At 47.2% G+C, this 13,516-nt stretch overlaps 1 protein-coding gene across 17 annotated transcripts in view; it reads left to right on the plus strand.

The window, feature by feature from the left end:
* PAK3 (p21 (RAC1) activated kinase 3) overlaps nt 1-13,516 on the plus strand; it is a 246,667-nt gene that overhangs the window by 38,133 nt on the left and 195,018 nt on the right. For 11 of the 17 annotated variants that reach the window (XM_034648882.1, XM_034648870.1, XM_034648871.1 and 8 more), the window contains exon 2: nt 8,005-8,098. Coding sequence is in view for 1 of the 17 variants with exons in the window: in XM_034648868.1 (XP_034504759.1) it covers nt 8,005-8,098 (94 nt within the window). In the remaining 16 variants the exon portion in view is untranslated. Of the gene's footprint in view, nt 1-7,362; nt 7,382-8,004; nt 8,099-13,516 lie in introns of those variants that run through there. The other 6 variants (XM_034648866.1, XM_034648864.1, XM_034648865.1 and 3 more) reach the window with 5 other exon arrangements.

Consider the following 13,516-nt stretch of genomic DNA (forward strand, 5'->3'; position numbering starts at 1 on the left):
CCTGCTGTGTAATAGGCGGTCAGTAAATATTTGCTGGCTGAATAAATAGATGAACAGGGCAATGGGCAAATTCGACCCACCCAAAGGGCTCTAAGATGAACCTCACCTCAGCCCCATCTTAGAGTGTGCTTTCAGATCCTCAGGTGAATTGAGATGGCCAGAAAATGCCGACTGTTAACACCAGAAAGTTGCAAGACCAGTTCGGCAAGGAGGAATAGGTAGTGAGCCTAGCCAGCAGTTATTGAGCTATTAGCATGGGGTGGTCACTGCTCTCAGCACTTTACGATTAACCTCCCCAGGAACCTTATGAGGTCTAGCCTCCTATTATTCCCGTTGGACGATGAGCAAACCGAGACCCAGGAGAGTCAGTTACCTGGATTTAAACTCAGGCAGTTTGACGAGAATCGCTCTGCCGTACTGTGGAAGAGGGAGATTACTCATTTCTTCCGGTTTCTTTTTGGCAATACCCCGGAGCATTTCCCCTGCGCTCTCTCATGGTCTTGAACCCAGCCCTGGGAAAGCAGGTAGGAGAGGGGCGCCTGCCTTGTCGGCCAGCAACAGCCAGCGCGGATCTAGTTAGCGGGCCCCACGGGGGGGGGAAAGGAGCCATTTCGGTGATTGACAATATAAATTAAAAGGCTGAGATATTTTGTACTTTCTTGATACAGAACTCTATAAAACCATCAAATCCTCAGCCTGCCTCACCGAACTAAAAGGGAGTTGCAGTCACAAAGCAAATTTAACACCTCTTCCCATTTTTCTGACATACAGCAGAGCGGTCCACCGAGGTGAGAATGGCATTAGCTTGAAGCTCCGCGGGGCCGAAACCTCAGCTGTTACAGGTCTAGATTGCGAGCTGCCTTCGCGCCGGAAGAGAAATTGACATGGCGGGGCGGGGCGGCAGAGGCAACTGACGAGGCGGGCTTTGCAGCCCTGACCACAGGAATAGTAAATGAAAACGCAAATAATGAATCGTGGAACACTACATCAAAAACTAATGATGTACTGTATGGTGACTAACATAACATTATTGTATCAGAATCCTAGGACCAAAGAAAGGAACTAACAGAGCATTTTGTTCAACCCACTTACTTTCTGGACAGAGAGACTGAGGCCACGAGAAGGGTGTCTTGCTTTTATTTTCACCAAGCCATCACTGTTTGTGTGTGTGTGTGTGTGTGTGTGTGTGTGTGTGTGTGTGTGTGTGGTCGATTTGCCTCAGGAGCTGTCAAGGGGAGAGACAGAATGACCTGCATTGTCAAGGGGAAAGGGTGAAGAAAAATGATAGAATCGATACAGTGTTTGATAAATAGCCAGGCATTTGTCACATAAATATATACACATTGCAAACAACACCCCTCTCTGTGGCAGAAACAGAGGGGTTGTTCTCAACAGAGGGAGGGCCTCAGCTGAGGAGGCTAAATGAGGGTCATTCATCCCTCCAGCCCCTTTCTGCCATGGCCAAGATTGGTCCAGTCCACCACCTAGGTTTTCTGTGGGCGCTCAACATTTTGCTCAGCAGAGACTTTCAAATGCTGCTTCGCTAGTCGCTGGTGGCATTTAACCTCCGTGGGAGGGATAGGGCCTTTTTCTTTCATCATGGAATCCATTATTTTTCTTTGAAGCACAGTGCAGAGCTTTTTAGAAATTGCATGGCAGAAATAGCAACGCAGCCAGTCCTCAAGCACAGCGCTGTGGTGGAGGAGGTTCGGGCAACCTGCCCCTCAGGCAGTGTGTATCCAGAACGTGCTCCTTTCAGAGCCGGATGGTGGTCCTGTAGGGAGGCAGGCAGAAGGCAGAAAGCAAGCCGTCTCTTCCTCTTCTGCCTTAAAGGGAGGTAGACTTGAAACGGAGCAGAGCTGGGAGCTCTGGAGAAAGCCAGCCTAAGTGCAGCAGTTGACCCACCCCTCGAGAGTCAGAGTGCTGCAGTTTGGCTTGAATCTGCTGTGAGACCCTGGATCTGTCACTTCCCCTCTTTGGGTCTCTGGTTTTTCATCCGCCTCTCCTGCCTCACAGGAGAGCCAGAAGGTATAAGTGTGGAGAAAACAGACACACATTTATGTGGAAACAGTTCAAACTCTTTATGAATGCAAAGTATTGTTGTTGGTTTATGTCTGCTCTTTGTGTCTGGTGGTTGGACCATCTTGGTGTATGACTTGGAATTTGAATTGGTAAGGAAGACTCCGAGAGACGTCCAAGGTTCCAGGAATCACAGAGGAGAGAGGGCGGGAAGAGTCAGGAGGGATAGGAGCAGACCCCTCAGGAAATCACAGCCCCACCACTTCCTTAATCTCTCTGCCTGTATATCTTTCAGCAGCTTAATGAACCTCTCTGAGCCTGTTTTCTTATCACTAAAGTGGGGTGGTTGTGAAGATATAAGCGAAATAAGAAATGGAAAACTCTGGTGCCAACAGCACTGGCATGAAGCAGACTTTTGATAATTATTATTGTTAGTGATGTTACTTGCTTCTGGGCGTTGAGGAGAATTGGGATTCCTTAATGCCAGGGCATGGCTAGTCCTTGGTAAAATATATATATTTCTGAGCCTCATCCCCAAGGAATTCTGATTCTATGGGTTTGGAATGGAGCCTAAGAATATGCATTTAACAAGGACTCCAAGGGATTCTGGTGTAGGGCCAGATTTGGGAACCAATCATCTTGAGTGGTGTTTTTTCAAGCTGCCAATTATTACCTACTGCTCAGGAAATCAATTTAGTGGGTAGTGACCTGCGTTAACAAAAAACAAAACAGAAAAGGAATGGAATAGGAAAGAACAGTGTGCACTGCACACAGTAAGGGTAAGTATTGCTTCGTGAAATGTTGGCTGTATACTTACATATATAATTCAGTAATGTACGCTGTATGCATGGCAAATGTATTTCTTACTGTAAGTCATGGTGAAAAAAATGTTTGAAATACAACAGAGAACACTGTCTTCCATTTGGAGATGCAGATATCCAGAGAAATAATCTGTCAGTTCCCAGCCCAGACAAGAAGAAATGACCAGCAAGAGAATGGAGTAGGATCCATTTCCCTTCTCTCCCCATCTATCCTCTGCTATGCTTGCGTCGACGGAGTTGGTTTGTTCTCTAATTAGAATGAATTTTCATACCGTGTAATGGGCCTGGCCTGAGATGAAGGGCAAGTGAGGGTATTGCCACAGGTATCAGGCTAACTGCGTTGACCCCATGAGACAGAAAATGTATCTGGGCTTATTGGGATGTTCAGTTGCTCTTGGTTAGTGAGCACCTTGTAAGCACACTTCGCTCTTCTCCTTCTCCCAGAGTTTCTTCTTGAGAATTTTATTTATTTATTTGAGAAGGAGGGGAGGGGCGGAGGAAGAGAATCACAAGCAGACTGCCCGCTGGGTGTGGAGCCCCACATGGGTCTCGATCTCACGACCCTGAGATCATAACCTGAGCTGAAATCAAGAGTCTGATGCTCAAATGACTGAGTCACGCAGGGGCCCCTCCTTGTCTCAGACTTTGATATTCATTTGAGCTTTTGAAGCCCTTTTGTTGCCTTTGTGAAGTCACATCATAAACATAAAACTGTTTCAATGCACATGAGTACACATGAGTGTCTTTTGACTCTCCACTTGCTATGTTGAGGGTATTAGCACTCCTAAACCTTTCTGGGCCTCATCCCGAGAAATTCGGATTCCATGGGTTTGGAATGGAGCCTAAGAATACATATTTAATGAGGACTCCAAGGGATTCTGATGTGGGGCCAGATTTGGGAACCGAGGGTCTCGAGCAGTATTTCTCAAGCTGCCAATTATTACCTATTGCTCGGGAAATCAATTGAGCGGATAGTGACCTGCATTCAAAAACAGAAAAGGAATGGTGTGCTCTGTCCTAAGGGAGCAGCCACTCTGGGGCTCCAGCCCACTGTGGTCCTGTGGGGGTGAAGTCACCTCATCAGCAAGGCCTTCTCAGACCACCCTCTGTAAACTGTAGGCCTTGCGGGATCTGCCTACCCCTACCACTTCAGAACCCTCCCCCCATCTCCTTTACGTTTCCACCATGGTGCTTATCACAACCTAACACACCATATTGTAAATAATAAACATAATGAGAAAAATAACCCCATATGTGCGATCTTTTTTTAGAAAGAATTGGAAATCAAATTTTATGTGAAGTCTTCCAAATTTGAAATGTGGCTAGATCTTCTGATTTTTCTGGAAAGCCCAGAAATCCAAACATTTATGGAAAACCTTTGGCGTTGTAAATGTGTTGGTCACCAGATAAAAAAGAAAAAAAACCCCAACACTATTTAGGCCAAAGAAAATATGTCTGTGGCCCAGATTTGGTCCGTTGCTCACCAGTTTGGGGCCTCTGTCATAGATCTATGGCCCCTTTGGGCTGTGTGAAGTCTTGAAAATGGATGTTTTCTATTGAGGAAGTGCAGCCTCGGGTCAAGTACTTGCCCCAAGGTCACACGCTAGCTTGTAGTGGAGCTGGACCTCGGGCTCTCTGGCCTCTTAGTGCTGTCTCACAGCTGCCCTGCTGCCTGCAAGGCTGCCTCTCTTCTGCTGAGGGTAGGGCTCCTCTGCCCCGCGTGGAGGCCAGCGTTCGGTTCAGTCCCCGTGCCCTCCTCACACAGAACCTAACAGAGTCATCACCGCCCATCTGATAAGCCCCAGGCACTTCTCACCGCACAGTGTATGAATTTACTGGCCTTCCCCATCTCAACCGTGGATATTGCCTCTTGGTGTTCTTTATTGCTTTTGCTCCAGTGATAGAATCAAGACGAGGGCTTTATAGGAGTGTTATTAGCACTGATCCCAGCCAACGGGTGCCCTCGGGTAGAAATCGGTGTGGGCTGGTGCAAAGAATCTGGGGCTCAGAGTCCGGAGGGACGGTTAGTGGGCCCTGAGACAACTTATTTAACCTTCCTGGCCCTCAATTTCCTTCACTGTAAAACTGAGAGAAATACGATCTGCCTTTCTTATCTCCCAGGGCTGCTGTGAGGTAAAACCGAGATAATACATATGAGCGCCCTTCGAAAAGAGAACATTTTACAGCGGTGAGGGCATAGCATCTTTATGAAATCATCAAGATCATTACTGAGCACCTACTATGTGCAAGCGAATGTACTGTTTGTTCAGGATACACTAAGGAGATGAAGGCCCAGCTACCTTCTATGAGTTAGAGGGTAAGCGAGCCAAAGGGGCCTAGGTGAGTGGAAAGAAAGCCAGCACTGCGAAGCTGGGGATGATCTGGCTTGAATGAAGTGTGCAGACTGTAGAGTGAGAGAGAATATGGTGGAAAGGGCCAATCATGGAATGATCTGCATGGAGGAGAGGGGCCAAGTAGTGGCCGGCAGATGATCACTTCTCCAGCTTCTCCACAAGGTGGGAAGACAGAATCAAAGCATGCCTTTCATGAGACCAAAGCCAAGTCCAAGGAGGACGGCGCATATGGGTGATGACACGACGGGAGGGCCTACTACCATAAAATGGCCCCGACAACAGTTCCCACCTCAGAGGGCCGTTCTGAGCAGGCAAGATGGTGATATGTTTTATTTTTCGTTGATTTTTAAGATTTTATTTATTTATTTGAGAGAGAGAGAGCATGAGCAGGGGGGAGGGGCAGAGGGAGAGGGAGAAGCAGACTCCCTGCAGAGCAGTGAGCCCAACGCGGGGCTCCATCCCAGGGCCTGGAAATCATGACCTGAGCTGAAGGCAGATGCCTAGCTGACTGAGTCACCCAGGCGCCCCAGGTGGTGCTATGTTTTCATATGGTGAGTACTAAAGACATGTTAGCTGCCGTTATCATCATCATCTGTTTCCATCTTACAGTGAAGTCAGGGTGCTTGGGGGCCTGCCTGAGAGGAGCTACATTACCTCGGGCAAGTCAGATCACCCCATTGTTTCTGTTTCCTGGTCTTCCATGTGGGATTAGTACTAGTGCCAACTGACGAGGGCTGCCTTGGGGCATTAAATGAACGAGTCCAAGTCAAGCGCTTATCCCAATACCTGGTACAGGGTAAGCCCATGCTAGATGTCAGCTGCTCCAGATCCTAGCGCCAGGTAATCACCGATGTAATATGGCCGCATAACAAAAACTCCAGAAACATAAGATCATGAAGGCACCCCAAATCCTACTACTAAGACACCAGTCCTTGTTACTACTTTGAGATCCAGCTCTTAAATCTGAAACTTCTTCTGCCGAGGAGAGCAAGACTGAAGAAAATGGCAGGGATCTGGGATGCAGCGATCATCGCATGAAACATTTACCGAGCACCTCCTCTGGGCTGCACGGTGCTCCAGGGGTGGTGGTTGAACAGCAACGACGGGACAGACGGGATCCCTGCATTTAAGCAACGTATAGGACCACAGAGGGAGATAGGAGAGCAAAATACATGTATAAAATATTACGTTGTGTGACGTGAAGTACCATGGGAAAAAACCCTTAAGATGGGGTGATAAGGGGGGGCACCTGGGTGGCTCAGCTGGTGAAGCATCTGCCTTCGGCTCAGGTCATGATCCCAGGGTCCTGGGATCGAGCCCCGCGGTGGGCTTCCAGCTCAGCGGGGAGTCGGCTTCTCCCTGTCCCTCTGCTCCTCCCCTCTGACCGCACTCCAGCTCTTTCTGTCTCTCTCTCAAATAAGTAAATAAAAAGTATTTAGAAAGAAAAAGATGGGGTGATAAGGAGTTCTGAAATAGGAGGGGTAGCAAAGGAGGGAACGTGCAAGGCCTACAGTTTTTAAAGAGGGTGTTCAGGGAAGACCTCACGGGGGTGATCTTTGAGTCCACCCCCGAAGGAGGTGAGGGATCGGGCCATGCGGGTCTGTCAGGGAAAAGCCACCCAGGCGGAGAGGACAGCAAGAGCAAAGTCCCTGAGTTAGGAGCATGCTTGGCCTTTAAGAAACAGCCAGAAGACCTGTGGCAGGAGTGGAGTGAACAAGGGGAAGGGTAATAAGATTGGAGGTCAGAGAGGTCACAGGGGCAGCTGGTTTAGGGCTTTGTAGGCCTTTGTGATGACTGCCGCTTACAGGGAGTGGGATGGCAAGGCATGGGAGGCTCTTGTCCAGGGAAGGGCATGTGTGATCTGACTATCGTCAGTCCTTTGGGCCTCCCATAAGCAGCGGGTTTTGCCTCCATAGGCTTTGGATGATACTAAACAAGAGGTGGCAGCCCCAGCAGTCCCTGCAGAGTTGTTCTTACCTCTCTAGACTGCAGAGAGAAGGCTCTTTGGTCCAGAGGGAGACACAGAGTGGAGGTGATGGCGCAGAGATCGGGAGAAAGCAATGGAATCTCTTAGAGCCGAAAGGGACCCAGTTCATGTGATTCTGCCGTTGGGCATCTGTTCACCCAGCCTTGACCTACCCGCACCGCCTCACCAGCCCCCTCAGCCTCTTGCAGGGCTCTGTCAAGGTCAGAAAGCCTTCTTCACAGGTTTACTGAAAGTCTGCCTTCTTGCCACCACTAGATGGCAGTAGTCTGAGTTCTGTCCCCTGAGCATCCCAGAATCTGTGCATACCTTCCAGAGGAAAACACTTGAGATGCAAAGCCAATTGGGGATCCTATACATGCCTGACGCTTCTCTTTTTTGGGCCCCGTATCTCTGGACCTTTCAAGAGCCACTCCTGTTCTGGGATGGTTTCCAACCCCTTCCTCACTCTCGTGACCCTCCCCAGGAGGTGGTCCACTTTCTCAGTGCCTAGAATTGAATAGGAGGCTTCGGTGGGGAACAGCAGAGATTGCGGGGCAACATTAATATTCTGGAGTCTAGAAACTCTACTTGATGAATACAACCTAAACTCGTGCTCTGTTTTTTACAGCGAAATAATTAAGCTACCGTAAACTAACTGTTGGCTTGAATTATGCTGTGAGTCAACTCAAACCCCACGATCTTTTTGGAATTGTTTGTTTTTATGTGAGCTGCCGCCAAGCCATGCTTCCCTTACTCTGGCTTCGCAAGAAGGACTTTCATAATTTTAACTGAGAATTTTTACTTTATCTTACGCATTTTACCTTTCTTGTTCTTTTCATTTTAGCTCGGTGTTCCAGCCCATCTGAGCTCGTTTTGAATCTCAGCTTTGTTCTTCAACGTATTGATATCCCTGCCAGCTTTGGGTCATTTCAGACGTGGTAAGTGTATTTTCTGGGTCATCGAAGTTATTAATGAATGTGGACAAGCCCTGTGGCCTTTCGAAACTTTTCTGTTTGTTGTCATCTACGCTTTGGGTAAAATGTTTTCATCAATTGCCCATCTGACTCGTGTTATAATCTGGTTAATATGTTGCTGTCTTGTCTTAGTCCATTCGTGAGAAAGTTCTAGGAGACTATTTCAGATGCACTGCTGAATCCAAAATATGTTGTGGTTATGAAAGGCAGGGTGGATAAAGGATGATCTAAGATGGCACCCTTTGGTTTGTAAAATGGAAACTGTTAGGTTTTTTTTCTCAACTATGAAAGTAGTATCAGCTTGTCATACAGGTCAACGGCCTACCAAAGTGTACGAATTAGACAGCATAAGTACCTCTGTAATTCTTTGTGCCAATACCCTACCAAATAACTTTGGTTAAAGATTTTGTGCCTACAAAACAGAGATCTGTGATTTAAATGGGATCATACTATAGAGAATGTTGCGTGACCTGCTTTTTTGAAACGTCTTTCCTTGTCAGAACATATAATTTGACTTCATCCTTTTTAACGACAACCTAGTGTTCTTTTCTGGGGATGTTTCCTAATTTACCTCATCAATCCCATATCGATGGACATTTACATTGTTGGCAAATTCTTGCTGTTATAAGCTATGTTGCTTGGGGAACTTTCTTTGCTGGCTTGAGATGTCACATTGGGTGCTGGTTTCTGGTTCTTCTGGATTCCCTGTCCTTTTCGGATCTTGTCAGTATTCTGAATTCCAAGGTCTGCTTTCTACTAAAGAGAGAAGAACTAGAGAGGGGGTTGCCAACTTCCTGCTCATCATGGTTTGTGTTTGAAAATCTATGCCTTGTCCTCCCTCGGAGTGGAGTTAAACCTGTTGGAGCTCTCGGGGGCCTGCGGACTACCAAGGCACCCCAAGACCAAACCCTGAGTGAGAGATAGGCTCGATGGGAGGTTCCGCCCCTGGCTGGCACAGGTGAGGTGGTTAAAAGCCAAAAGGGGAAGGAGAACTGCCTTGCCATTGAGCCATTATTCCTCATCACACACCAGCTCTGGCCAGTAGGGCCACTTACTGAGCCTCAGTAGGCCCCTCCTTTCTCATCTTCACACCTTTCCTCCTCCATGGGGGGAGTTTCCCTCCCTGCATGCTTGCATCTCCCAGAACAAGATAGGAGCTGCCTCCTCCGAACTTCTAGAATACTTTAAGAGCTAGGTCTTGAGAGTCAAAGCTGTGTTTGAAAATCAAAGCTGTACCTGCCCAGCTCTGTGATCTTGGATATGTCACTTATCCTTGATGGGCCTAGTTACCCTCACCTATAGAATAAAGATATTCATATATAAGAGATTTCAGGGCACCAAACGCAATGCATGGCCGATAGGAAGCACTTCCTGTTATCTGCTATCATCATCATATTATGGGTGATCATATTACCTACTCCATTGAGTTGCGAAGATGAAGTGAGAACATATGTAAAACAACTAACACGGTGCTCAGCATAAATTGAGTGCTGAATAACTGAGAACAGTTATCAAATATATTTAACCAAGTACCCCTTGGATACTTACCTCATTATGTCTTGTGTTACTTCTTTTTTTTTTAAGATTTTTTATTTATTTATTCGACAGAGATAGAGACAGCCAGCGAGAGAGGGAACACAAGCATGGGGAGTGGGAGAGGAAGAAGCAGGCTCATAGCGGAAGAGCCTGATGTGGGGGCTCGATCCCATAACGCCAGGATCACGCCCTGAGCCGAAGGCAGATGCTTAACCGCCGTGCCACCCAGGCGCCCCTGTCTTGTGTTACTTCTATTTGTGTTCATGTCTTGATCTCTTCCACTAACTTGTAAGTTCCCTTGAGAGCAGAGTTCTCTCTCTCTCTCTCCCCATCTCTCTTCCCCTCTGCCCAGCAGGCATAAAAGACCCAGTGCTGGGGATTAGGGGGACTCTTGAACATTTAGATGAGTCAGTGTTGCCCTCACTTTTTCTAAGCCCCTTGATCATGGTACTGTTTTCTAGTTTGAAAGCATCTCTCCCATTAGCTGATCAATGGGACCTTTTCCCTAGGGCAAGCCATGGCATACATGTTCCAACCACTGAGCCACCAATCATAGAATTAGCAATGTACAGCATCTTAGCTTTGGAAAGTTCTCCAGAAAACAGTGGCCTGGGGTGTGCATTTATCTGAGCAGACTGGGCTTGCATACCACTCCCAGGCTTCCTCTGTCTACACGGAAGAGGATATTAGGCGTGAGCTTAGTTCAGGCCACCACCAAGTCCCCCTGAGACTACCACAACATAGTCTTCTAAGTCATTTCCTTACTTTCATCCATGCCGTCCACACAGCAGCAAGAGCAGTCTCTAGAAAGTAGTAAAATGAGATCACATCTTTCCCTCCCCAAGACCCTCGGTGGCTCTCGTCTCATGTAGCGTCAAATCTAGTCTCCTTCCACAGTCTGCAAGACCCTGCATAATCTGGCCCTTGCATATCTCCAAACTCATCTTGTTGCACTCTTCCCCTTGCCCCCTCTGCACTGCCCACACTGGTCTTCTGTTGTGAGAACATGCCAGGCTCTTTCCTGCTTTGGTGCCTTTGTTCTCATTGTGTGCACCACCAGGAATTGGATCCCACCCGTGGCCCAGCTTCCCTGTGCTTCCTTTTGTCCTTCAGGTTTCCACTTAGATGATACCATCTCAGAATGGGTTCATTCACTTAGGCCCTCCCCGCATACACTATCTTAAGTAGCTTCCCACTAGTTCATGTGCTGTGCCCCCTTGTTAACCTCAAACTCATTCTCAGCCCTCACTTCACCTTAAGAATCACCCAGAGAACATTTTAAAAAATGGCCATGCCCCTTCTAGACCAAGGAAATCAGAATCTCTGGGAATGAGGCCTGGGTTATCTGTATTTTTAAATGTTCCCCTGGTAATTTTAGTGCGTGGGCAAGGTTGCCAAGCTCCGTTTTATAACTGTGGGTTTGTTTATTTTCTTCTTAGTACTTATCACCGGATGTAATTCTTTTCATTCATGCATTTTAGTATTTATTGAGCTTCTACCATGTGCCTGGCTCCACTTGAAACGCAGGGATTAAAATCGTGAATGAAAAAAACACAAATTCTAACCTTTTATGAAACTTCCATTCTAGTGGGGAAGGCAAAAAATTAATAAGATCAGCAAATATACATAGTTATACAGCTTTATATATATATATATATAAATATATATATATATATATTTAAAGGAAACTATATATAGTGTTATGGACTGAATGTTTGTGTCTCCCCTCTCCCCCGGTTCATATGTTGCAACCCTAACCTCCAATGTGATGATATTTGAAGATGGGGCCTTTGAGAGATGACTAGGGTTAGATGAGCTCACGAGGGTAGGACCCTGGTCTGAAAAAGATTAGTGCCCTTATGAGAAGAGAGACCAGAAAGCTTACTCTCTCCTCCATTCCACCTTCCCACCACACATCACACACACATACACACACAGACACAAACACACACACAAGAAGAGGTCATGTGAGCACACAGCAAGATGGCAGCCCCCTGCAAGAGAGGAGACCTTAGAATGAAATCTACCTTGCCAGCACCTTGACCTTGGACTTCCCGACCTCCAGAACTATGGGAAATCAATTTCTGTTGTTCAGGCCACCCAGTCTATGGTATTTTGTTATGGCAGCCTGAGTAGACTAAGATATATAGTATGTTAGATTATGAGAAGTGCTAAGGAGAAAAAATAAAGCATAAAACAGAGATACGATTTTTTGTAGGGAGAGGAGGGAGGAAAGGTTGTGGTAGAGTGGCCTGGAAAGGTGAATCTTGAGTAAAGATTTGAAAGAAGTGAGAGATCTAGATCTGCAGCTCTCTCAATATAGACCATTCAAGGCACAGAAGAGGAAGTGCAAAGGCTCTGCGGTGGATTATACCTGGCGTGTTTGAGGAACAGCAAGGGGGCCAGCGTGGCTGGAGAGCTGAGAACAAGGGGCAGAGTGGTAGGAGACACATTCAGAGAAGTGATGGAGGGGAGCAGATAATGTGGAGCCTTCAAGGTTATTGTAAGAGCTTTGGCTTTTACTCTGAGTAAGAAGGTTACCACTGAGGACTTTCTAACAGAGAGTAGCATAATCTGACTGAGATTTCAAGAGGTTCACTCTACCTGACATAGAAAACTCAAGGGGGAAAGCGGTGGCAGCAGCAACACTAGCGAGGAGGTCATTGCAATGATCCAGGTGAGAGACGATGGTGGCTTGGAGAAGGATGGTAGAAATGGCAGAACCCGAGAGAGATGATCCAAATCTGGATATATTTTGGGAGTTAGGGTATACAGGATTTGTTGACAGACTGTGTGTTGGGCACAAGACACCGTGCACTGTCAAGGAGGACACCATGGTTTTGGGCCTGAGCATCCAGAAGAATGGAGTTGCCGTTACACTGAGATAGGTAGGGCAGTGGGAAGAATCGGGTTTCAGGAGGAAACGTCAAGGGCTTAGTTTTGAACTTGATAAGTTTGAAGTGCCCACTAGACCTTCAGCTGAAGATGTCAGTAGAGAGGTAGATGTACAATCCTGGAGTCTATAGGAGACGTCTGGCCTGGGGATAGAACTTTGGAAGCCATGAGATTGGATGAAATCCCCTAGATGGCAAGCCCAGGTAGAAAAGAGCAGAAGCCCAGGGACCGAGACTTACAGCACTCCAAAGGTTAGAAGTTGAGTTGCAGAGCAACAAGCAAAGGGGACTGAGCAGAGAGCCGCCAGAGCAGAAGGCAGAAAATCAATAGAAAGTGGTTTCCTGGGAGCCAAAAGAAGAAAGTGATTTAAGGAAGAGCGAGAGGTCACTTAATGTCAGGCACTGTCAAAAAGCTAGAGTAAGATGAGGACGGAAAGCTAACCACTGGATTTTGTAACATGTAGGTCACTGGGTGATCTTGGTCAGAACAGTGACGAGAGCAAGTTCAAGAGGGAACAGAGGGAGAGGATTTGGAGGCAATGGGTATAAACAATTGCCCCGACTTTTTAGTACTAAGAGGAGGACAGAAATGGGGCAGAAGCAGTATCTGATGGGAGATTTGCCTTGAGAGAAGGTTTTATTAACTTGGGGGATGGGAAAAATCATATTCTAATGAGAATGTCCCACGCTGTTGAATTAGAAGGTCAGCGGCTTGAGGGCAGGGACTTGGTCTGGGGCATCCCCATCACCTCCCACAGTGCCCAGCACGGAGTAGGCACTCGGCAAATACCGTCGAGTAAGTACACGATCAAATGATCACAGACGTCTGTGAGAGTAAGTATCAAAGAGTTGGGTAGCCGGGCAAAGTAGGCAGGTGAATGGAGTAGCTCCCTGGTTTCAGTTCCCGTCATTCCCGCCCCACTGCTGGGGCACTGAGCTCACCCCTGGGCCA

Source organism: Ailuropoda melanoleuca, chromosome X (assembly GCF_002007445.2).
Source record: "Ailuropoda melanoleuca isolate Jingjing chromosome X, ASM200744v2, whole genome shotgun sequence".
In the NCBI taxonomy this organism is placed as follows: Eukaryota; Metazoa; Chordata; class Mammalia; order Carnivora; family Ursidae; genus Ailuropoda; species Ailuropoda melanoleuca.